The 26,786-nt window shown below is 44.6% G+C and overlaps 1 protein-coding gene across 1 annotated transcript in view; it reads right to left on the bottom strand.

Annotated features, from left to right (window-relative positions):
• Nucleotides 1-4,417, bottom strand: part of LOC125947360 (uncharacterized) — a 30,342-nt gene extending 25,925 nt beyond the window's left edge. Inside the window, exons 1-3 of the mRNA XM_049671924.1 lie at nt 4,266-4,417; nt 830-981; nt 50-117 (exon numbers count right to left, since the gene is read on the bottom strand). Coding sequence (XP_049527881.1) covers nt 50-117; nt 830-981; nt 4,266-4,361 — 316 coding nt within the window. The 5' untranslated portion in view covers nt 4,362-4,417. The remainder of the gene's footprint in view (nt 1-49; nt 118-829; nt 982-4,265) is intronic.
• Nucleotides 4,418-26,786: the final 22,369 nt, after the last annotated feature.

Raw genomic sequence — 26,786 nt, 5'->3', positions numbered from 1 at the left:
ACCTAAGGATGTTAATCACATTAAAAGTATGCAGCGAGTAGATCCTTACCAGAGCCCACTGTGAAACGGACTGTGTCAGGGCTGCTTCCTTCAAATACGTAGAAGCTAACCGTTTGCCTGCAAAGGAAAACAATACTGAAAAATTAGTGCACATTGAGATTGTGAATGAAAGTGCAGTGGACAAAACAACCATAACAAAAATAACGTAAGGTATCGCATTTTATTAGTATAATAATTGCTTCATTGTGGCGTTAATGTACTCCAAGTCACGTTCTTGCAATACCTCCTCTAATCTTCCTTAAATCGAACGTCAACTTTGCGCACACAATATTTCAATGGCATGATTGTGAACATGATAATGACGGAACACCTTGCACGTCTAGCACAAGCCTGGAGCCACAGCCATTTTGTTCTCCTCCTCCTCCGTGTTCAGGTTTAACGAATTAACGTAATCGGAAGGTACGTTTAAGGACCGCGGGAATTCTCGGATCCAGTTTTACAGAGATTGAAAACAGAACTACGGATACATTGATTGCAAATAGATTTACTCCACACAAGTTGGTGGAAAGCCTCATCGCTGACTTACATCATCGTTTACTCGCAATGTGCATATGATGACGTTAGAATTTTACGGGAAAAGCGTCTAATTTAATTATAACGTGTTTAATTAAATATGTAGTGCAATAAAAGGCATGCTGAGGAAGCAATACGAAGATATATCTATATATCCGCTTGTGATTGTGCTTTAGATGCTTCGGTCAACACACATCACTTCCCACAAAAATTACCTTCCCACATACTTGCTTCTACAGAAACACAGATCACTCACTTCGATTTGCCGTCATGGCCTTCCAGAAGCCAAATATATTCTCCTTTCTTTTCTTCCGGTAGTAGCCACATTCTTCTCGTCGTCACACATTCGTATCTACGGTCGTTGTCACTGTCCGATACCGCAACGGCGAATGGGAAGTTTTCGTAGATCTGCGTACGACGGAATGATACGTGTATATAGTTTAATTATTCCAGAAAGTCGTCTTGAAAAAACTTGTTTTGTCATAGCTTTTTAAATATGCTTGCTTCGCAGCATCGACAAGAAATAGACACAAGGACAGCTTTCTCAGTTTCACGGTATGACATGCCTAAGTTCTCCATGTCTGTACTACCTCGGCATTCAATGAGCAAACACTGTAAAGGAAGCTAATGGGCTCTATTTTGGCGAGTTGCAACCACATAAAGCAAAGAATAAAAACAATAATGAATACATTCTTCAGGAAGCGCAGCAACAGGAAGTGAACCTGGAAAAGCCCTAATGGAGAAACAAGGAATGAAATAGATTTCATACTCTCTGCCGATCCGAGCATAGTGCTGAATGTAGAAGTGTTAGGTAAGGTAAAGTGCAGTGACCATAGGTTAGTGAGGTCTAGGATTTCTCTCAATTTGAAGAGAGAAAGAGTGAAATTAGTCAAGAGGAAACAGGCCAACCTAGACGCAGTAAGCGTGAAAGCAGACCAATTCAGGCTGGTGCTCGCAAACAAATATGCAGCTTTAGAACAAGAACATGAAGATAACATAGAGGTAATGAACGAAACCGTAACTAGGTTGATCTCAGAAGCAGCAATTGAAGTGGTAGGTAAGGCACCAAGGCAACCAGTAGGTAAGCTCTCCCAAGAAACAAAGGACCTAATAAAGAAACGACAAAATATGAAAGTTTCTAACTCAAGAGATCAGATAAAATTCGCTGAGCTGTCAAAACTGATCAACAAGAAGAAAGGGATATTCGAAATTATAATGTGGGAAAGATTGAGGAAGCCGTAAAATATGGACGCAGCATGAAATCAGCAAAAAGAAAGCTTGGCATAGGACAAGGCAAGATGTATGCACTGAAAGATAAGCATGGTAATATCATCAGAAATTTCGATGATATAGTAAAAGCAGCGGAAGAATTCTATACTGACCTGTACAGTTCCCAAAACAGCCAAGCTACTTTCATTCGAAATAGTGATGAACCGGATACAGAAGCTCCTTCTATAACTAGCGCTGAAGTTAGAAGGGCCTTGAAAGACATGACCAGGGGAAAAGCGGCTGGAGAAGATGGAATAACAGTAGATTTAATCAAAAATGGAGGAGATATGCTTGAAAAGCTTGCGGCCCTTTATACGCTATGCCTCACAACTTCAATTGTACCAGAGAGCTGGAAGAACGCCAACATTATACTTATCCATAAGAAGGGAGACGTTAAAGAATTGAAGAATTACAGACCCATTAGCTTGCTTTCAGTATTGTATAAAATATTCACTAAGATAATTTCCAATAGAATCAGGGCAACACTTGACTTCAGCCAACCAAGAGAACAGGCTGGCTTCAGGAAGGGATATTCTACGATGGATCATATCCATGTCATCAATCAGGTAATCGAGAAATCTGCGGAGTACAATCAACCTCTCTATATGGCTTTCATAGATTATGAAAAGGCATTTGATTCAGTAGAGATACCAGCAGTCATAGAGGCATTGCGCAATCAAGGAGTACAGGAGGCGTACGTGAATATCTTAGCAAATATCTACAAGGATTCCACAGCTACCTTGATTCTCCACAAGAAAAGTAGAAAGTTACCTATCAAGAAAGGAGTCAGGCAAGGAGACCCAATCTCTCCAATGCTATTCACTGCATGCTTAGAAGAAGTATTCAAGCTCTTAGACTGGGCAGGCTTAGGAGTAAAGATCGACGGCGAATATCTCAGCAACCTTCGGTTTGCAGATGACATCGTCCTATTCAGCAACAGTGGAGACGAATTGCAACAAATGATTGAGGACCTTAATCGGGAAAGTGTAAGAATTGCGTTGAAGATGAATATGTAGAAGACAAAGATAATGTTCAATAGCCTGGCAAGGGAACAAGAATTCAGGATCGCCAGTCAGCATTTAGAGTCTGTAAAGGAATACGTTTATCTAGGTCAATTAATCACAGGGGACCCTGATCATGAGAAAGAAATTTACAGAAGAATAAAATTGGGTTGGAGTGCATACGGCAGGGTTTGCCAAATCCTGACCGGGAGCTTACCACTGTCGTTGAAAAGAAAATTGCACAATCATTGCATTTTACCGGTGCTAACATATGGGGCAGAAACTTGGAGGTTAACAAAGAATCTCGAGAACAAGTTAAGGACCGCACAAAGAGCGATGGAACGAAAAATCTTAGGAGTAACGTTAAGAGACAGGAAGAGAGCGGTGTGGATCAGAGAACAAACGGGGATAGACGACATTGTAGTTGACATCAAGCGGAAGAAATGGAGCTGCGCAGGCCATGTAATGCGTAGGATGGATAACCGGTGGACCATTAAGGCTACAGAATGGATACCAAGGGAAGGGAAGCGCAGTCGAGGACGGCAGAAAACCAGGTGGGATGATCAAGTTAGGAAATTCGTAGGCGCAAGTTGGAATGCGCTAGCGCAAGACAGGGGTAATTGGAGATCGCAGGGAGAGGCCTTCGTCCTGCAGTGGACATAAATATAGGCTGATGATGATGATGATGATGATGATGATGATGGTGATGATGAAAGCAAAGAAAACCCATTACGACGAGCTACAGGTCATGCAGGTCCTTCACCGAAAGGAGCATAATAAAACCTGCTTTGTGCCAGGAGCGCTGTCGCTGATGCGCGCCTGTTCTCTTCACCCCACGAGTTAATACTTCTGCAGCCGTTGATAATTTTGCCCATTTCAGAAATTCCATTTTCTGCAAGAAAGCTAACAGCCGCATTTCGGTGAATCCTTCGTGTGATACACGTGGAAGCGTTTCGAATACCATTCGGTGAAAAAGAGTTAGGGTACGTAGCATCGGAACGAGTATTTATCTTGTTCTTTATATTATTGCCAAAAAATAGCAGAATGGGCTTTTTTTTGTACATGATAATTTGAAGCCCCTATTATCTCGCATATTGAGAAAAAGTCAGAGACATGGTCCACTTGACTGAAAGTCCTAAAAAAATAAACTTTATCTATCTCTCTCCCTTTGGCAGATAGAAGAAACAGCAAGTTTGAGCAAAATATATTTTTGGATTCCTGGTTATGTACTCGTCACGTTGCGCCTACTGCAGTAACATTGTCGTGCTTACGTGTCTCTCTTCTCTGGTCCGTCTCGCACAAGTTTCCTGCACTATTCAGTAGAAAATATGTCGAACCATCAATACAAGAAAGTCAATCCTTGCAAAGGAGTTCGAAGGTTCAGCAGCACACTGTGCGACTGGTTCTTGTGTCAATAATTACCTTGAAGCTGTCTGGAACATCGCTGGTTTCCTGACTTGCTGCAAGCGATAGCTGCAAAGTAACGACGAGAACAACCAGAAAGCAAACGTGCTCCATGTTATTTTGGCAAGGTGGGGCCTATTGAAAGTAAGCTGCAACTGAGCGTCTCTTATATTGTCCCCGTTGTGACCTGCAAGATATGCAAAAATGGAGGCATACTTTTTTTGTTGTAGGAATTTTCAGATATGATTGGCATGCGGGTACTTACATAGAGTCCATATATAAAAGAAAACCCATTTGTCATGTTATGAAAATATCCAATGTATATTAATTAGGTAAGCCGTAAGAAACTTTAGAATCACTACTTCAGTCGTACTGATCCGATTGCGATGTACTTTCGAAGCGATAAGCCAAATGCCTACACTGTGAATAAATACAGGCGAGTAGTGTTTCAATGCAAAAATATTGTAAATGTGATTGTGATGGGCCTACCTGGGCCATAAGGTGATAAACGAACTACATGTACCTGTCAAAACACTTTGCCTGCAGTTAACAAGGAATCCTTTAGCTCATCCTAATGAAAGATTCGTACAGTAAAATATTGCTCCAATACTTTTGCTACTCGTTGAGAAAAAAGTATTTTTTAGCGGTATAGACATCCTTGCCGCGAAACTCATTTAAACAGAACAGCTCATTTGTCGCGGTGTCTGCTTCGGCATCTTATTGCTTCCGCCACAATGACATGCGCTTCTCGGTTGAGTGCTCAGATATAGAAAGCGGCCTATCACAGCCATTATAAGATAGCGATTTTCCACCGCACGCACATTGCCGTAAAGTGAGCGGATGTCACATGAAGTGGATATGACATTACGCGACTACACAAAGATAACCTCACGTCAAAAAACGTTTCCAGCGAAGAATTTAATTAGAGGCTAAATAAACGACTTCAAACAAATGGATTGGTAGGAGCGACATGGGCCGAAATAGAAACCAGTAGTAGTAGCCAAAAATTCATTTAAAAAAGTCACAGACCTGCGCTGCACACGCAGCACAGTCACAACGTAAGGGGCAAGAGCGACTCCATAGGAGCTCAATTTTCGGCACCACGGCACAGGATCTTCGCGCCGAAGTCTCTTCGTGTCATTTTCACGAGAATGATCTGAACTGCCCGCCCTTCGTTAACGGGGAGCTGCGGCTTGTGCTGCTCTCTGCACCGCGGTCTGCTGAGCCCGATGTTGTCCTGGTTGCCGCCGCGCACGTAGCTCTACGATTCGCTTCTTCAGCAGCAGTTCGTACCTTGCGAGCAGTGGCCGTAACGTGTACCGAAGAGTAAACAAAGGTATCCGTACTGCGTGGCTCACATGTCACATCCCTTGACCCGTGGCACGTTACGTTGCCGTTCACGATGATGATGATGGTCGATTGGCATCCCCTTCGAAACGGGGTGGGGACAAATATCGACCTAGCCGAGGTCCAGATACAAGCAGCATGCAACTGCTATATGCAACTGCTACATGTCGGGGCACATGGTGGAATATAACGGAACTGCAATGCAAAGTTTTTACGTATCGACGAGGAGTGCATGTCACATCGTGTGTCCGATTGCAAGATATGATGCTAATGATGATATTAATTTGACATCATTGCCTTTGAAACGGAACGGTGACAGAGTCACCTAGCCTGCTTCAATTAATCCGGTGTGCCATACATGCTTTTCATCACATCAGTATTCATACATCTATATAATCTTTTTGTTCATTAAGGCTTGTCTATCTACCTTGTACCGCTACCTATGCAACTGTAGAGTTACTGTATACGTTCCCTAAAGGGAGCCTATACAGTCACACTATATGCAACTCCTGCATAATGTGCCACCTGTTGTAATAATACGCAACTGCAATGCAAAGGGAACACATATAGACGCTACGCGGCACGCATTTCACATCGCAAGACAGGTGGGCCGATTGGATGGGAATGATCATGATTTATTCTCATTGTCTTTGAAACGTTGCAGTGACATGGTCACGTAGCTAGCTTGATTTAATCAGGTACACAATATATATGGTACAGCGTAAGCTGTTATGAGCTCATTCCAATAGCTGTTTCGGTTCGAGATGGAGTCCACCGCCACTGCCGCCGCCGCCGTTGAGGACCGTAATCGATATCACCGGAAATTAGAAAAAAGTACCCGGTTGACGCCTGGATTGAGCCCGCGCACGCTGCGTGGGAGCCAGAGCCAGATACTCTACTACTGAGCCACCCAAGCGCTTGCTATCGGGCAGCGGAAAAATGCCCTATAAATGCTCCGTAGGGGCGCGCACAGGCGCAGACGACACGAGCCTCCGCCAGTATGGTGGCGCCATCTAGTTAAGGTGCCTGCAAACGCAGCGTGGACAGGCGCAGACCACGAGATGCGATTCAGACGAGGCGCCCAATCAACGCGATTCCGATGTGAGATGTGCGCTACGTATTCTGGGTACTTCTTCGGCAGACGTTATGACGTCTCCTCGCAAGGTACGAACCGCTGCTGAAGAAGTGAATCGTAGAGCTACGCGCGCGGCTACAACCAGGCATCACCGGGCTCAGCAGACTGCTGTGCAGAGACCATTACAAGCCGCAGCTCGCCGTCGATGCCGGGTGGACAGTTCAGATCATTCTCGTCAAAACGAGGCGAAGAGAATTCGTCGCAAAAACTTTGGTGTGCGTGGTGCCGAAATTGGAGCTACTCTTGAGCCGCTCCACCAGCTTACGCTGATTGTGCTGCGTGTGCCGCGCAGGCCCGCGACATTTTTTCTAGCATTATTGACTTGATTTTCTTCCTCAAACCTTCTTTAAATGCATTGCACCACTACCTGTGCATCTGCTACGTTGCGTTCTACCTGGTGTATTAATATGCAACTGCAATGCAAAATGTGTACATATTGGCGCCACGCGGCGCGCATGTCACATCGCGTGTCTCCTCGCGCGCCAGAACGCGTTTATAGGCCACTTTCCCGCTGCATGCTAGCAAGCGCTGGCGTGGGATGTATTTCTCAGATGCACGAACACTTAAAAAAAGATTTAGATATCACACCATACACAAATCATTTCCTACCTTTTAAACATCCCTGTGACCCACCATACATGTTATGGTATATGGCCTACATAGCCTGTGGCGCCGTGGAATGTGCGACAGGCACGCTGTGCCACCGCGAAGCATTCGGTCATTTTTTCAGGAATCTGCTGCCTATGTTCCTAGTGTGTACGCTGCAGAAGAAACAGCGCCCGACTGGATGCCATTATTGGACGCTTGGATGTGCTTGCTTGACATTTGGATGTGTTCTCAGTAACCTTAAATTTTTGTAAAGCTTTGTTTTTGATGCTTTGCTGAAGACTCTGCTCCCGTGTAATAAAGAAAGAAAAAATAAAGCGCTGGCTTGGCTCCGTGGTTGAGTAGCTGACTCCCGCGCAGCATGCCCGAGTTCGATTCCGGCGAGAACCGTTTTTTTTTTTATTCTCTGCGATAGCTGCGACGGACACCAGACACCGGTGGCAGAGACATCGGAGGCATCGGCGGACACCATCGGCAACAGAAGCGGCTATTGGAATGACTCCATAACCGTTTACGCTGTAAATCAGTGGTTGTGCAGAGGGATGCAAAGGCATATGTATCTTGCCCGAAACGTGTTTTATTTTATTTTTACACCAGTGGACCATGGTATTACTAGCTGCGTGTCTGTGATATGCTTGTGAAATTAGCAGATACTTAAGTTTTCCTCTTCGAGAGTGCGTCATTTTCGAGAGTGCTCCCCCTTCCAGTCTAAAATATATAAGATCGAATTACTGATGCAGACAAATGAAGTTTTCCTTTTTGGCCACACTTTGTGGTAACTATGTAAACATGATGATAGCTGTGACAGAGGATAGAAAAATCAAGTGATTGACTTTACGGTCTATCGTTTTCAGACTTTTGTGATAGATATTTCGGTTTACGCGATTTTACGGTTTACGCGATTCGGCTCACAATTTTTACAACGTATTCAACTGCGTCTCCTCTCATTGCAGGAGTTGTCTAAGCTCGCTGTCAGGCACCGTCAATTGTTAACAGCCTGAAGGGTAAAGGTGTTAAACCATTGGACAATGCAGCGCCTTTAAGCGTGCAAACATTTAATAGCGGAGCTTTTTAAGCCGACCGTCAGTCCGTAACGCGCTAACAGAAAAGGTAGGCCGATCCTGCATTTGATCTTAGCCAAAAGGCCGAGAAGCACGAGGTCGTGGGATCGAATCCCGGCCACGGCGGCCGCATTTCGATGGGGGCGAAATGCGAAAACACCCGTGTACTTTGATTTAGGTGCACGTTAAAGAACCCCAGGTGGTCCAAATTTCTGGAGTCTCCCACTACGGCGTGCCTCATAATCAGAACTGGTTTTGGCACGTAAAACCCCATAATTTAATTTTTTAGGCCGATCCTGGCAGTAGTGCAGAAAGGGTCCAATCGCAATGGCGCATACCCCTGCGAACTAGTGAAGCTGTCTATAAGCTGGAGGATTGCCCGTCGAGTGTACGGCGCAAGATCTCCGAAAGCCAATGAATAGCTAATCGATAATCGATCAATAATCAATAAATTCCGGAAAATGCTGGCAATGATTTGGTTGTGCTTTGCCTAGCCCAAATACGTGGCCAATACCTTGCGGTAGCCAATTGATAGCCAATCAAAAGCTAATCGGTAATCGATCAATAATCAATAAATTCCGGAAAATGCTAGGAATGACTCGGTAGTGCTTAGCTTAGCCCAAATACGTGGCCGATCAGCTCCGTTGTTTATTTAGCCTCGCTCCACTAGTGCAAGCTATGCAAATTTTTTAAGTGTACAGAATACAACTGAAGAGAAGCATTTCCGATCCACTGGTTAGAAAAAAGGGTAAGTGCGAATATGCCTCAAGAGTCGTCCTAGCAAATGACATTACCTGAAGGCAGGGCTTGACGTATCCATACTAATTACCATTGGGTATTGCGGGACATTTCTCGGTTTCGAAATGTTTCCCGATGTTTGCGTCAGCTATAGGTGCATGCACAACCACACTGGTTGCATCTGGTTTTTAGCAACTTTTTGTGAAATTTCCTAAATAAACATTGGATGTCTCAGATAATAGGAGATTACTCTTACTGTTGTACGAACATGTCCAATGTTTCCAGTGATTTAATTGACGTGATTGTGCTAAATTTGCCACTCAACTGCAGGCAATATTCTAGTACTCCAGGAAGCACCATTGATTTCTTGGGCATTAGGGTCCGCGGCGTTCAAATCACTTGTGCTGTAAACTCTCTTTTATTTCAAACTACGCATTATGCAGGAGAAAATTTAAATGATCCTACAAAATAAAAACTCACGAGGAAACCTTAGACTGAGTGTGCGCATTCACTCTAAAAACTACGGAGATATCGCAGGAGTGAAGGGGCTGATTCACTCTTCAACCTAACACAGAACGCTGTGTAAACGTTGCCCGATTGTAACAAATGTCAAGCAACGTTAAACAGCCAACCTCAACGTTGAATGTACGTTGCCAGCATTACGTTCAAGTAATGTCACAAATAAATGTAACAGCAACATCCCGACACCCACGTTGTGTCAACGTTGCATGTAAACATCAATTTAACGTCTAAATGCTATCAATGAAGCAATGTTACAAAACAGCACGTTCGCAGAACATTGCTGGATGTCACCAATATTGACATTAATGTGATGCCGGGCTGCTGTAGCATTTCGCATGTGTACGTTCATGCAATTATAAGATATTTTCATTTTCAACTGACCACTCACCTTTATCATACAGTGAGGTAGGGTATAGTGGTTTTGCAGAAATTAATATTTTCTAAAGAACACATGTTAAATTATGTGTATTTTGCTTCTCCACAGATAAGAACTGCTACAAATATATTAATTAAATAGCAGAAGCATTCACATGACGATTCTGCTCATAAGCATAACTGCCTAGCATTAAATAAAAACATTTGAAATGTAAGGGTGGATGCTCAGCTTTGCTGGTGTCACATTTTACATTTATAGTGCAAAACCACATCATTGAACAAGGACACCACACAAATACTCGTGTTGTGACCTCTCAGTCATAATGCAAGTAGTTTCCTGAGGTTTCCTCTGTGGTTTTTAGCTGTAAACATTTGAAGCAATCTGTAAATTCGGAACTGCATTAAGTAAACTGAGACACCGTGAAATGCAGCTTAGCACTGCACGAAAAGCAATATAACTGAGGTGTACACATTGTTTTTGTCATATCAGCTCATTTGTGGTACAGGTAATATATATGTGTGTATATATATCTATATATGTGTGTGTACTATATGTAGCTGAAAACAGCATGAATTTCACATTTAGAGCTAAGAATTATCGGTGCAATAGATTTGTAATGTGTCAGACATACGCAGGGTTACTTTTCCAATGCTTTGCACATTGATAGCTGTGCTTTGTGCAACTTGAGTAGCACGTATATAATACGTGCTACTCATACGACACCTGTTTTGCACCTCTATTTTGATATTCCACCTTCCGACACAGAAGACATAAGAACAGACTCAAATTTTTTCTTGACGTCAATATTCAAAAGGCAGGCAGGTTTTCGGCACCACACGTCTCCATTTTCCTCACATGGCACTTATTGCACTTTCTGAATGTGCATTCATTGCCGGTGGAACATCTTCTAATGTTAAAATACTTTGTTTGACGTGTTTTACCTGTATATTTTTAACTTACCCATAAATTCTCTCTGCTCTACATGTACAGATACCTCCTTCAGTAGGGGCACGTGTACAGTGCCTTCATTAGTGCAGTAACTGTTAGGAAGGTTGTGCATTCATAACATAGAAAGCCTATGAAATATAAACAAGAAACCAGCAGGCAAGAGCATCATGACAAGCCAGCTGGGATGGTGGCACTATTGTACAGCTTAGCTTCCCCTTGTGCTGTCAGATAGTTGCAATCCGATAAGCTCATGAAGATTTGATCATTCCCATTTCAAGTGATGAGTGACAGTGGAATAAGTACACAATCTTCCTCTGCATATATCAATGACTTAACTATATGTAGCATCTTCAGCTGTGTGATTATAGATGTAGCTGCAGTGATGTATCATACATAGTTTCTGCACACAATCTCATTGCGAAAAGCATGCAGGAATTGGTCTCGGAGCTATTGGTTCAGTGGTGGCTTTCCACTAAATTCACTGTTGAAGAGGCAGATTTCACTTCATCGAAAGGCCCAAGTGAAAATAAGCCTAGAACTCATGACACAAAATGCAGTCAGCATGTATGATTGAATAACAACATGTGAGAGAACGATGAGCAGTGCAATTCTCTCGCTTGTATATGAATTAGTGTAGCTGTGTTCAGTATTTCAGGGCTGCTATACTAAACACAGAACTTTATACGAGTTGTTTAGATGACATAATCAACAAGAACCCTCTAACAAGTGATTGCAAAGGATATATAAAAAGCTGCTGCCTCAGGTACTGTCATTGGTTCAAAATATGCATTCTCACATGCAGCGTATACAGTTCATAAACTGGTTTACATACAGGTAAGAAATGTAACTGCATCATGTGATAAAATTTAAAGTGACCAGCTGGATAGCCTACGGAGCATCTTTCATGGGGACAAGTTGGTGTGACATGTCTTGATATTAGAAGTTGTGCTGTTTTATTGATACACATGCATGTAAACGCGATGTACACATACAATTTGTGTTTACGTGTTACTGTGTGCATAAAATGAACAGCACAACTTACACAATCAATACGTAAATACAAATAAGTTTTTTGCTGGACTAATTACTATTAGTTTCGCAATTATTTCGTTTCTAACATGCAGCAACTCAACTGCGTGCGTACGTTAAGCTGATGTTGCTTACCTAAGATGGGCTTGGGTACCAATTCCAGAGTATGATAAAATAAACAAGTTTCCATGTGTATCAGACTAAAATTGATGGTTTGACAATGTCTTATGTGGCTGGGTAGTAAACTTGTGCCAAAGAAAAATGCAGCACACTGACCAAAACATTGCGGCTAATATAACATAGGGAGCAAATATTCTTCCACCAGAGTCACTTGGAAAATTTTGCTACCAGTTCGTCCTCATTGGCTGTCTGCAATCACATAACTAATGCTGACATAGCTGCGAAAATTCCTGTTCAGAATATTCTCATGACAGCCAATAGGCACCCTTTTTATTGTGATAGCAGCTTAATTCTCAGGCACAATGCACTGTTGCCATGAAAATGCTTAAGAATGATGAGGTGAGGCGACTCTTTCCAAAGTCTGGCAGCTTAGCTGAAAACTGTTCAGTTAATGAGATGAATCATGGCCAGTGTAAAGTAAAGATCACCGAGATGGCCACTAGTAGCGTCCAACATCCTACATCCACGAATGATAGGAAGCAGTACGCTTACGGCGAGATGAAAGGGCACCGGAAAAACACCTAATGGACATACTTTGCAGGCTCAAGTCAGTTTAACGCACATTGTTTGGTAATGACTGTGCACAGAATGAACAAGAGGATAAAAAATATAGCACTTCCTAGTCATATAATGCTGGTACCTGTGATAAATATTGTTCGCATTAAACTGAAGGCTCGTGCCAAAACGGGTGATACGACCCAGAGAATCAAATAGGGTGGATGCACACAGTAACGGAAAATGTTCGTTTAGCTTATTCTGTCTGCATTACTAACATGACCATAGCTAGCCAGTGAGGAAGAACTCTGGGCAAAATTTCTTTCAGGCGATTCTGCTGACTGCTAGCAGAATATAGCACCATACCTGTGTTTAATCTCATTTTTTCATGCATATTGTTTTTGTCAGGAAACGTAAACTTGTACTTATTCATAAGGAAGTATTCAGTTCTCATCAATACCATATTCATCTACAATACCACTGGTATCTTCACAGACTCTGTGCATGATTAGTCACCAGCGAAAACCAAGCAGTTAGCGTGCTTAGGTATGCAAGCCTTGTAATATATATATATATTATATATATATATATATATATATATATATATATATATATATATATATATATATATCCCGATTTGTATCTTGCGGAACACTTCGTACCAGCAACAACACAGCTCATACGTCGCGGTCACCAAGGCGCATCGCAGGCGGCAAAACTAAAGCCCCTATATAAGAAAAGTACCGCCATGCATTGGTCAACGCCGCTTTTCACTCTCCTGTATCGCCGATTGGACGACGATAGCGCGCGCTTTCACTTTATGTTTTGTTTTTTTTTCCGCCTCAGAGCCATGTTGAAAGTCACACTGCGCAGTCGCCGGCGGCGGCGGCGGCGCGCGCCCGGCCTGAAAGCTTCAACGTGGACTTTCTAGGGGCGCCACCGTCGACTTACTTGCGCAAGCAAAAAGTGAAGAAAAAACAAGCGCTTTAGGAGAGGAGACGGCGGAGGAAAGAGTAGGTGGCGGTACTTTTCTATACAGGGACTTTACACTCTTAGCAAATACCGGCTTAAAACTACGCATATAGGGCGGAAAGTAGATCAAAATTTCGACGCTTATAAATGGCTCACTGTAAGCGGCCTACTATGTATGCGGCTCTTGCTTATGCGGCCTGCATTTAAACGGCCCATAGTAGGACCGCTTGATGAACGTCACAAATAACCCCAAATTTTTATGCGGTATTTCAGATCATATCTGCCCGGCTTACTAAGCGGCCCAAATGTTATGTGGCTCAAATCTTATGCGGCCCATTGGGTATTTTTATACAAAAAAATTATTTTAGGACAGGCGCCGTCCACTGTGGTTTTGAGCACTGTTTCATAGACATTGCAAGAACCACATTATAGGAAATTGATAACACACAACACAAGCATGGCAACGCACTTCACACATACATGGGAACACTGGGAATCTAACCCGGGTACACCGCGTGAGAATCAAACAGGCTAACCACTACTCCACATCACTACGCTGCCCTTAGCACTCGCACAGCTATATTTAGATACATTTGTATTTCCCAGGCTGTTTTTTTATGTCGATCGTGCACCGTCGGCGATCGTGCGTGATACACACATATTTGTATAGCTTTTACCGATGCTTAGGTGGTTGGTGACAGTAGATGTATTTAAATGAGTATCAGTATACGAATAGCGCTTTCAACAGCTGTCATGTGAGGCGGAAAGGCTAAACGGGGTAGGATTACGGAGCATGGGGGCTGCACGAAAAGAAAAACTGCTTCGCCAGACCAATGTGGTTCTTTAATATTTTCTCTTTATTCACTATGATGCGCCTGCAGTCACTGTGTAACCGGGAACTCGGCTTCGTCTGAGAAACTTTCAACCTCGTTCAGAAGGTTCAGTTAAAACTGATCCGCGCTGTTGCGCTGCCTCGACGGTATAACGACAATACGGCTCCGATATTCTGAGACGTCGAATAATTGGGCGGGATATTACCGGCCCGTCTAAGTTTGTTAAACGGACAAATATTTCCATTCACCTCCACTGGCCTCAACGGGGATGCCCTGTCCGAAAGACTGATATATATAGTTTTTGTGAGTATCAAGAAGAATGCTCTCGAACCGATCCTATTATGCTGTTCCGTTGTAGTTAATGATTCAGTGTTTATTTTGAAGCAGCAAGGCGCGTCAGTATCTCCGCCCGTGAGCCTACCGTAACAGCATTGCAAATATCTGAAGCTTCACTGCTTTGCACACGCTAGCTTGTTTTCACCTCTTCACCTGCCAGGCGCATGCATGCGACGTTGCAACGAGCTACCGTGGCCATACCTGCAGTGCCGTCGAGCTTAAAGGAACGAAGGGAAGTAAGAAATCGAGGCGGCATTAAAGAATTTATATTATGGGGCTTAGCGTCCGGATACTGGTGTGAATTACGAGGGACGCAATAATATAGAGCTACGTATTCATCGTGGCCTCCTGGAGTTATTTAACGAGCACCGAAAGAACGACACGAGCATCTTTGCATTTCCGTCGGAATGCGAAAGGTGCGGCCGAAACGCTCAGGCCACCTTGTTACTGCGGCGACTGTCCTTGAAAGTGAACGAATCAGCTGTTTGAAATTTTGCATAACAAGGTGGGATTTTGCAGGCGTGTCGAAGCTTACAACGGTTCCATTCATATACCCTTGCAAGTCGATGACTTCGACGCAAAATTAACGTGGAATAACCGCAATTTGCCCATTGTATCTTGCGCTGCATTTGTGTGATCAGCACCACCGCAATGAGCACTCTCTGCTATCTGGAATGCAAGTGAATCTCCATGCGCAAGACGAGCCGCATTCATGCACAAACTACTTTTAGTTATCTTAAAAAAAGAAAAAAGAAAGCACCGTGCAGACTGCAATAAAGTGCACGCGCTGTATTAAGTGAGCATGCACTATTGTGCTGTGTCCGACAAAGGAAGGTGTGCCATGAAGTGGTTGCAAGCAGGTGAGATGGTCTGCCCGCTAGCATACCTATTTATCTTGAAGGAGAGATCAATTTCGGATTTAGGTGTCGTGTACTGAGTGTCTCTGCCTTCGTTATATCAACTGCGTCCAATATGCACAGTTATAAAAATCACACGTTTTTCTCCTACAACGTTAAGTATGCTTTTTGTGGAATGCCCACTTCATCTGTGTACGCCATCTGAAAGCATGCTGTACATTATTGCAGACACGTACGTTCATGCAGACACAGACAAAGAACATATTTTTCAAAAGAGAATGGTTTATTTACAATACAACAAAGTGAAAAGTGCCCAGCATAGTTTCACTGTAGGTTTTCAACACAGAATGGGGACTTATATACCAAGCAATGACAGTAACAAATAAAAGCCACACTGCTACAGGAAATACTAAAGCAGATAGGCAGTGTTAGTGCCTGCAGCTTTTAGAATGTGAAACAAGCATAAGGCATTAACTTGCATGTACTTCATACAGTTGCGACCAACAAAAGTTGGGCCTCTCAGTTCACCGTTTTCCTCGTTCATTAAAGAATGTTTTGTTTATAACCAAAACTGCGTAAAATAGGAACAGAACACACATATGTACATGAGGAACAGAACACACATATGTACTAAACTTACTGTAAGGTCACATTTTCTATAGATAAGTTATCTAATAGGAATTTATACAGATAAGTGCTCGCAGCTTTAATGAAAAACAGCTATGACTAGCATGAAAAAAAGAAAGAATGAAAACGCTGCATGAAAATGTACGAGGTGTGTTCAAAAAGAAACCAAACTTTTGAAATAGCACGCAAATCGGCAGAGAGCACGCTGCACCTACTGAACGCATGTAGCAGCGGGTTTAGACAACAAACTGCCATTTGCCGCGTTTCACTGTGACGATTGGTTGGTGAGCTACAGCCGGCGAAGTGCGCACGTGTACAAGCTGTTTGTTGGATTAGTGCCAAAGTAACAACGAATGAGGTTGAAGAACAACGTGTGTGTGAAATTTTGCTACAAACTCGGCAAAACGTTCACAGAGACATTTCAATTGCTTAACCAAGCATATGGGGAAAACTGTATGAGTCGCACTCAGTGCTATGAGTAGTTTAAGCATTTTGAACAACGTTGGTTGGTGACGATCCCAAGCCTGGACGACCTTCCACATCAACAGATGGTGACGATGTCAAGATAGTGCGTCCTGTGATTCGTGGAAACCGTCGTTTAACTGCTCGAGAACTAGCTGACGAAGTGGGCATCAGCATAGGATCATGGCATCCTATTGAGAATGACAAACTTGAGATGCGTCGTGTCAGTGCAAAATTGGTGCCGCGTTTGTTCAGTGTCGATCAGAAACTCCTGTGCTGAAATAAGCCCTGCATGCCACTGGCAATGATAATGAAAACTTCTGTAACATCACAACAGGCAATGAGACGTGGGTTTATGGCTCTGATATTGAAACAAAAGTGCATTCGTCGCAGTGGGTGGGCGAACAGTCTTCTCGCCCAAGAAAATACGCATTAGTCAGCAAACAATCAAGGTAATGGTTGCGTTTTCTGACTGGATAGTCCATCAGGAATTTGTACCACGTGGTCACATGGTAAACAAGGCAGTCTACCAAGGAATTCTAGCGCGTTTGCGGGATGCTGTGTGCAGTAGGAAGCCTGAATTTTGGGAAACCCAGACTTAATTGTTGCAACATGACAATGAGCTAGTTCACGCGTCGCTCCCTGTCTGCGGCTATCTAGCAAAACATCCCACTCTCATTCCTCATCCACCGTACTTTCCAGACCTAGCCCAAGAAGCCTTTTTCCTGTTTCCTGAACTTAAATTCACGTTGAAAGGACGTCGTTTCCAAGCCACAAAAGAAATTTCAAGACAATGCGACACGAGACCTACGTGTCATCCCAGAAAAAGCGTTTCAGGAGGCTTTCCAAAAATGGATGCCAGACGAATTGCAATGTATTGCCAGAAGAGGGGACTACTTTGAAGGGGACATGCTTAAAATGTTGTACAATAAGCAATAAAGATGTTAAAGCAAAAGTTTGGTTTCTTTTCGACCACACCTTGTACATATTTGAATTGAAGAACTCTTTTGGGAGCCAAGCAAATAAAAAAATCTTTTGTCCTCTGGAGCACACTCTGTTTAAATGCCGCAGTGGTTGGGTGAATGCAGAGAGATCCAAGTTTTTTATGTATACATTGCCAACAAGAGAAAAAAAAAGCATTTTTCAATGTGTTTCATTTTGACATAATTGCTCCGTCATCGCAAACACATTAGATATCATTCATATATATTCAGAGTTATTTGTCCTGATGACTTCTGGGCCTCCAGGTGACCGTTGTACCTGTAAGGAAAAAGAAATGCCACTCAATATTAGACAATTCCAAAAACTACTTCACCTTGGCCCTCTTACGGCTATGTCCGTTCAATAGTTGGTCGAGGCCAATATAGTAGTGATCTTGCAAGAAACAGATCTCAATGTTAACCATAAACTTCTGAGACTGCGAGATAACGATTCGAGGTCTTTTATTTGACTTCCCTCATTTTAGTGTGGCTAAAAAAACCACACTTGACTGCGCTTAATTGCACCTTGTTGGGTGAGAGAACAATTGTTCAAACTGCGTTCAACACCCTTGCATTGCCCTGCTACTTGACATGTGGGTTGTTGCTGTAGTGCACGGCATTGCATTGATGTGCACACATTCTCTTCCTTTCTATTTTAAATCTCGGCTCTCCTGTTGCCTTTCATTCCCTTTATACCCCTTCCTCAGCACAGTCACTTGTAATTACGCTGGTGAACCTGCCTGTCTTCCTATCTTTCTACCTCTATTCTCGAAGAGCATGTGTCAGCATTATAAAACTGTGATCCGTGATTTACTACAGAAAGCTGAACATTCCATATCACACACTTCACTTGTGAATAACTCATAAGAGATTGTGAAAGACATGCGAATGTGTCCGACCTTTGAATTTACAGCATAGTATTTGAAATTTCACTGCTATTATTAACAGTAAAGTCCATCCCTAATTAATCTGAATATAATGAGTGCATACACAGTGTGAACAGAGTAATCAAGCCACGACAATAGGCACAAACACATAATACTCTGGCAAGCAACTAAAGAGAGAAACATACATTCAGTTGCATTCTTCACGTCATGTACAAACACATTTCACAAATACTTGGCCTCTTCGAAATCAACTGAATGTGATTGGGCTTATTATTTATTTCACAGTCATATCTCCTCACACTTGCAAGTAATTATTAATTGGTCCACATTGTCAGCTGGCTCTCAGGGGCACTCGTATATGTCCCTTACACTTACTGGCATTCAGTTGTACTTGCATTTACACTGGCCTAAACTCAGTGACTTCCCACTGCTCTTAAATCAGCAGAAATTAGTGAGAGGCTCTCGAATTTGTGTCTATCTCTAGTGATATTACAGCTCGTGTAAGTGCTTCAATGTTCTCCGCATGCGAGCAATATTGTAAACACTTGTATCTTTCTGAGCCCCACACCACTTTTGAGCTGGCAAAATATAAGCTTTTTCTTCGTGTGCTTCATCATAAGCATATATTTCCGCACTGCAATGAACAGCCATTTTTGGCCTGATTTTCGCTTACCGGTGCGGTGGTCCACTCTAACGTTCCAATGGAGAGCCCGGAGTTGTGCTTTCTTTGGTGGCGTCCTTATTAGTGTTGACTTTCCACTTTAATCCTGTATAGAAAAAACATTCAGTTAAGCGAGAATAAAAAGAAAATGCAGAAATTTGATAACTCGAGAAGCATAAGCTCATAAGAAAGGTCTTATTAAGGCCTATTTTGGGGCTAGCTTCATAGTCGCAAATCAACACAACCTAGCAATTACCACACAAAAGCAAAATGTCCAACTTGTAATGTTCTTTTGCGTCTTTTATAGTTTTTTAGCTATGCATGCAGCGCTTTTATCTCACAACATTATGGAACGACGCAAGTACTGAAAACCAGATTTTTCCGTCTGCTAAAAAACTTGAAATTGCTACAATCGAAGTGACATGTCGCGTTACTGATATTTTGCCACTTGCATAGAAGTTCACCCCTTCTACAAGTGACGAGTGTACTGCTTATCTCCAAGAGATAATGTGGCGCAAATCCTGCGGCTAGTGCAAACCGCCACTTCGGAGCTGCTGCGTCGTCGGAGTTATTTGATTATGGTCGCGTCACGCAAGCTTCGAGCTAAATCGGCCTTTGAATTTTAGTGAACTCGACGCATTAAACAGGAAAGCCAGAAATCTACGCAAATCGACACACTACACAGAGGAAAGTGCGTAACCCACCAGGAGTTTTTTTTTTTTCAAAATATAACAGTCGTTTGACAAACTGAAACTACGAAACGCAATGAATTAATCACGCAAAGCCCACGAAAGGAATTAAAAAAAAGCACATTTCATGGTTAGAACGCTACACGCGATTACCAGCGCCGCTACAAAAAGCAAGCCCTAACGAAAATTCGCGCATGAAGTTTCAACAAATGGACACCTGACTGCGCAAGAAAAAAAATCGCCTGCAATCATACAATTGGGGGAAACCCAAACGGAGCTACGCCTGCAGTTATAACTACTTCACACATCAAAACTTCCAATGCGCGTGTTCGCATTAGTACTACACGTTCAGATATTTAAATCACCGATATTCGTTATCTGCTGGCTCATAATATTGCAATGGTAGTAATTAAGCATTTAGTAAGCGTAGCGTATAGGAAGTAAAAATCGACCTACCAAATAGGCACAGGTTCGCAGCTCTACAGCACGCACTCCTGGGCCCGCCGATCCAGCGCACATGACGGCCCACCGCCGCTGATCGCCAGTGTACTCGCACGAGTTGTCGAAGTTGCACTGGTTTTTTTGCAATTTCCGGCAACAACGGTGGATTTGAACATCACTGACATCACCGAGAGCGTTCACCGACGTGGCCAGATCACTTCACAACACGAACACCGTCGCATAACGTCGCCGGTACAAAGATATGACAATAATTACCGCCGAAAACAATCGCCTCGTATACGCCGGAATACGCCATGTTCTCGCTCCTTCCCGGTCTTCCCCGGTCCGGTCGGCGCAGCCTTTCCTCCTTCTCCGCCACGAAAGCGACGTGGAGGTGTCGACTTGTTTCTCTTCGTTCTCTCCTTTTGCCTTTCGCTTTGAATGAATGAATGAACTTTTATTTCCCTTTCTAAGAAAGGGGAGGGGCCAGGGGGGGGGGAGAGGGAGGCTTGTGTGCTCCAGTCTTAGCACCTTGTGCTGCCAGACGTCCGCCTACCAGTCGTGGTAGGCCTCCGCTACCTCCTCAGCCCACCTCAGGACTCGGTCCTGCAGGGTGGGATCGGAGCTGCGCAGGGCAGTCTCCCACAGCTCCTCGCTACTAATTAATGGTTTGAGGTTGCGGGGGGGGATATTTGATGGGGCATTTCCACATTATATGGGAGAGATCTGCTGTTTGGACAGGGCAGAAGCGACACTTGGGTGTCGGCTATGTGTCGGGAAAGAATAAGTGCAAAGTGCGTGGGGTAAGAAAAGTGTTAGTTTGTAGTTGGCGCCACAATATTTCTCTCTGGCGCGTGCTCTACACAGAGAGAGATGGATACGTTAGGCGTTGGTGTTTGTAATGTGTGCAAATTTCATGGAATGTGATGAGTGCGTCTTTATTGGTCTGTTGTTGGGAGTCATTGGCTTCTGGGGTAAGGCCCACATTTCCGTCCACTCGGTCCGTGAATCCTCGAGCAGCGGCATGAACCATTTCGTTGCCTGGTAGTCCTTGATGTGCTGGAGTCCAGATGAGAGCGATGTAGTTTTTCGGCGGGTGAGCGACTAGTAGAGAGTGCGCGAGGTTTGTAATGTAGCCGCTACTGAAGTTCCGGATAGCAGTCTTCGAGTCACTGATGATGACATCACAATCAGGTAGCCCCGATTCGAGTGCAATGGCGGCCTCTTCTGCGTCGCCCGCTGAGGTGGTCCTGACTGATGCTGAACGAACAGTGTTGCCCTGCTTGTCTACGACCGCTAAAGCATAACGATGTTTAGTTTTATAGGCTGCGGCGTCCACGTAGCAAACTCCTTCCGCCTGTCCATAGCTGCGTTGTAGCGCCTTGGCTCGAAGTTTCAGGCGTTCGACGTGAAATTCGGGGTGCATGTTTCTGGGTAGGGGTTGGATGTGGTATTGGCCGTGTATGTTCGGAGGAAGTTGATTTCGCTTGTTCTCGTTGAGTGGCGGGGCGTATAGTGAAGTTGTCTCAGGATCTCACGCCCAGCTTCAGTGGTGGAGAGTCTGTGATATTGCGATGATAGATGTGCTTCGGTTAATTCTTCAAAGGTATTAATTGTGGCTGTGGCCATCACCCTCTGTGTGGATGCTCTAATCGGAACACCAAGAGCGACTTTGTGTATCTTGCGGATCAAGCAGTTTACAGTGTCCGCTTCCTTCCTAGAGAGTGAGAGATATGGTAGTGCGAAGGTGATATTGCTTAGGAAAAAAGCTTGGATGAGCTGAATCAGTTCCTTCTCTTGAAGCCCTCCGTGTTTATTGGAGATCCTTCCTATGAGGCATAGCGTGTTATCTACTGTTGTTTGTAGTGCTTGCAAGGTACGCTGATTTGCTCGGTTGCTTTGAAGGTGAAGACCTAGCACCCTTATCCTGTCTACCTGGGGTATGGAGTGCCCTTCAACTGTGAGGTCGATATTCGGGGGCGATGTCCTGAAGCGTCTCGTGGGGGGAAGAAGGAGAAGCTCTGATTTGGTGGGGGAGCACCTAAGGTTCAAGTCGTGACCTACTTGTTCGATCTGGACAATGGCTGCTTGGAGGGTGTCTTGGATGTGCCCGTCCGAACCTCCGGTCATCCACAGCGTAATATCGTCCGCGTACAGTGAGAATCGGAGGTCGGGAATCTTCTTTAGAGCGAAAGCTAAAGGTCGCATAGCCAAATTGAAGAGGAGGGGGGAGAGTACTGCCCCTTGGGGCGTACCAGTGCTTCCTAAACGTATCTGACCTGATTGTTCGCTGCCTAATTGGAGCGTTGCAGTGCGATTCGTCAGGAAGCTGCGTATATAACGGTAGATTCGCTCTCCACAGTTTATACTGTTAAGTTCGCGTAGAATGGTCAAGTGGGACACATTATTGAAGGCTCCCTTGAGGTCAAGGCCCAGCAACGCTTTTGTGTCACGTGCGTCGCTCGGTTCAATGATATCTTGTTTGAGCCTTAGCATGACATCCTGGCAAGAAAGAGACTTGCGAAATCCAGTCATTTCCGAGGGGAACAAGCGATGATCTTCGATGTATTTGGAAAGGCGTAGGTGGATTACGTGCTCCAAGATCTTCCCTATGCATGAGCTGAGAGAGATGGGACGGAAGTTATAAATGTGAATTGGCTTATTCGGATTGGGAATGAAGATCACCTTGGCTGCTTTCCATTGTTGGGGTATCTCGCCCTCTTCGAGACAGTGGTTGTAATACTCGGTGAGTTTGCGTATGGATTGCTCATCGAGGCTGCGAAGCGTCTTATTTGTCACAGAGTCTGGACCTGGTGCCGTGGTAGTTCGCACTTGGTTGAGGGCATGTCGAACCTCCGCTTCTGTGATGGGGCTGCAAAATTCCTCATTGGGTTCACCAGTATAGTCGGGCATGGGGATTTGCGTAGGAGGGGGCATATGTTTGGAAGCCAAGTTAATGAACATTGTCGGCAGGTCCAGTGCATGTTCATGTAGCATTTTATTGATCTGGTGGTTATTATGCGTCCTAGATGTGGTGAGGTCGAGCAGGTGCCGGAGCAATTGCCAGGTCTTTTTAGTGCTAATATGACCATGCGCTCCTTCGCAAACCTGAGTCCATTGCTTTGCCCTCAATTTGATAGCGTATTTTTCAATCTGAGAGTCCAATTTGGCGATTCTGATTCGGAGTTTGTGATTGTAACGGGGTTTTAGCCATTTCCTGAGTAAGGCTTGCTTCGCTTCCCACATGTGTAGGAGCTTCGAATCAATTGTTGCGAAGGGTGTATCTAACGGGAGAGTGGTGGTATGGGCCTCGACATCTGCTTGTAAAGCGTTCGCCCATTGCTCTATGTCGGTAATGTCTTCTTCGTTGGTGTTGGAGCGAGATTTTCTGAATTCCGTCCAATTGGTAAGCCTTAGTGGTTTCATGGCTAGTGGTCTGTGCTTGAAATTTACGCGGAGTTCGAGTATGTAATGGTCGCTTCCTAAGTTGTTTTGGAGGTTTTGCCACGTCGCCTGAGTGATGCGGTGAGTTAGGGTGAGGTCGGGGGATGTATCCCTACTGACGCTATTTCCTAGCCGGGTAGGAAGGGTAAAGTCATTGTGGATGGTGAAACCTTGATTCTGTATGTGCTGCCATAGAGCTCTTCCCTTAGGAGCAGATGCAGAGTGGCCCCACATGTGGAGGGGGGCATTGAAGTCGCCCATTACAACTAGCGGCTGTTTATTGGCGTTAGCTTTGGCTTGAGCAAGCACGTGCTCAAACGGTGTTGTCGAGCATTGGGAGGGCTGTAAACATTCAACACGTATAGGGTGGGTTGTTTGAGGCTTTTAGGTAGAATTTCGATGAAATCGTGGGGGATGTCAGTACTGCTGAATGTCTCCCATTTAACAGAAAGGTGCCGTCTTACAAGTACGGCAGTGTTGGGCTTGACTATGTGAGGGTCTTGAAACGTGTTGTATCCTGGTAGAGTTACTTTCCCATGTGTTTCCTGCAAGGCTATAATATCAGGGAGCTCCTTAAGATTCTGCAGAAATAGTGTAAGATTTTCGCGCTTGTTGCAAAACCCCCTGCAGTTCCACTGCCAGATCACCAGACTACGTGCTGGCTTCATTATTATTGTCGCTGTCGTGAAGAATGGGAGTTTGTGACGGTCGTGGAGGGTCTTCCCCAGGTTTCGATTAGCTCTTGGAGTCTGCAGAACTGCGCAGATGCCTCACAAATAAAGGAATCAAGCTTGCTTTGTAGCCGATTTTCAAGGGCAACAACTTTGTTTTCCAGGGTCGCCATGCGCTCACTGAGGACAAATATGGCGTTTTCAACGGTGTGGTCGGTGTCTGTTATATCGGCATTCTTCCTTTTTGCCGGTGGGGGCTGCACGTGGGGTGAAGGTGGCCTTGGAGTTGCTGCTTCAGTAGTAGCAGTGGGTGCAACAGTGTCCATTTGTTCTGTCGGAGGGCTTATGGGTGTGGGTGCAACTATATCCATGCGTTCTCTCGGAGGGCATGTGGGTGTGGGCGCAAGCCTTTGTGGCAGTGGGTTGGAAGTAGCGGCAGGACTTTCATTGATTTCGATGGGGGGGTGGAGCATTGCCTTGAGCTGTTTGATTTCGGCCTTGAGAATTTCGTTCTGATTAAGCAAGTATTTGATGAGAGAGTTATCAGCATCTAGTGAGGAGCTGCTATTGTGGGAGACTACCCCTGCCCAGCTCACCTTTGTATGGTTGATGGGCGGTCTCTCCTCGTTGCGTGGAGTCAGCGGAGGCCAAGCTTGCTTCGATGATAGAACCTGGGCCGCTGTTGCAGAGTTCTTGCGGCCAGAGTTGCTCTGCGGCTTCTCTTGTCCTGGGTGTTGGTTGGAGGCCTGGATATTGTTCCTGGCCAGAAGTGTCAGTTTAGTTTCTGGTGGTGCGGGAGGCGGTGTCCGTGGTTTGTAACGAAGTCTGCACTCTGATGAACCAGTCTCATGTGTTCGTAGATCATGCGACGCGTTTTCGATCATGCGATCGAAAACGCGTCGGCTTTTATACCTGAGTCATCGAAGGTTCTAGATTAATCCCTGATGCCCGCGTGTCTTCCAGAAAGTTCTAGAGAATTCGCGTCAGTCATTCAATCAGATAACATAAGCGTCGGTGAAAACAGGCAATGGAAAGAAGCATCGATAACGTTCTAGAAACTTCCGATACAGGCGCGTCCTGCGCCGAGCGATAACGTTTAACATTTGTTAGCCGGTGGAAAGCGGCCACCGGTGAAAGATAAACATCTATACGTGTCAATATAATTTATCTCCCGCGCGTTGCTGCCAGGTTATCCGCCCACCTTAACGAATATTCCTGATCTCAAATCGCCAAGTCACGGAAGTCTACCGTAGAACGCTTTCAACTCAAACAACGCAATCTCTTATCAACGCAATGACTTGTATGCTTTTCTCCAAATTCACAAGGAAATGTGACTCGGCAGCAACTTTTGTGGCAATGTACCATATGCCCATCTTGCTCTGCAATTTCTTATGCCGCCGGCATAACAACGCAGCTCGAGGGCTAACCGACCGAGTTGCGCGGTAAACATTCCTGCCGTCAACTCGGTGGCCACCGAAGAAGGTGAAGCCGGAGAATGGGAGTGGGGAGACAGATTGGCCAAATACAAAGATATAACAACACGCTATGAAATGCAGAGGTGTATTGATCCACCACCTCATCAAAAACTAAGTAAATCGCAGTCTGCCCAGTGGCGGCAGTTACAAACGAGAACATACTGTAATCCAGTAATGTGGAACATACTTTATCCAGATATATACACGACAAACGAATGTAAGCTATGTGGCTCAAGAGCAACACTTCAGCATATGATGTGGGAATGACAAGAGCTGACGAGTAGCAACGGGGAGACAGCCTCTAGCGAAAGACTCCGCGCGTTGGTGTGCTTTGCTGCTCAGCTCAGACCTAGCTCAACTGTGGGCAGTACAGCGGGCCCACGACGCCGCCAGAGCCCAAGTGCTCGTGGCAGATGCTTAGGCAGGGTGAAGCCCACCCTATTAACTTGCCGCAGCGATTTATACGCACCCCCCTAACACCCCCCCCCCCCAACAATTATTCCTGACCAACCCCCCCCCCCCCCCGCGCCTCTCCTCTTGCAGAGAGGCATGCATCCTGGAAAATAATGACGCTGAACCCATGCACTGTGGTAATCGCTTTAAGCAATCTTTACTCTTTGCGGAGGTGGATGCAACGTGGCGCTAATTTTGCGGCGCAATTTTGATGTTTTGCGCGCATACGACAGTGCTAAACTGCGACCTGCAGGAAGCGGTGAAACCTCGACGTCGCGGTAAACGCTTGCGCGTGAATAAGATGCGAGTTGCAT

Source organism: Dermacentor silvarum, chromosome 8, assembly GCF_013339745.2.
Source record: "Dermacentor silvarum isolate Dsil-2018 chromosome 8, BIME_Dsil_1.4, whole genome shotgun sequence".
Classification (NCBI taxonomy): domain Eukaryota; kingdom Metazoa; phylum Arthropoda; class Arachnida; order Ixodida; family Ixodidae; genus Dermacentor; species Dermacentor silvarum.
This window is presented reverse-complemented; position numbering and strand designations above follow the sequence as displayed.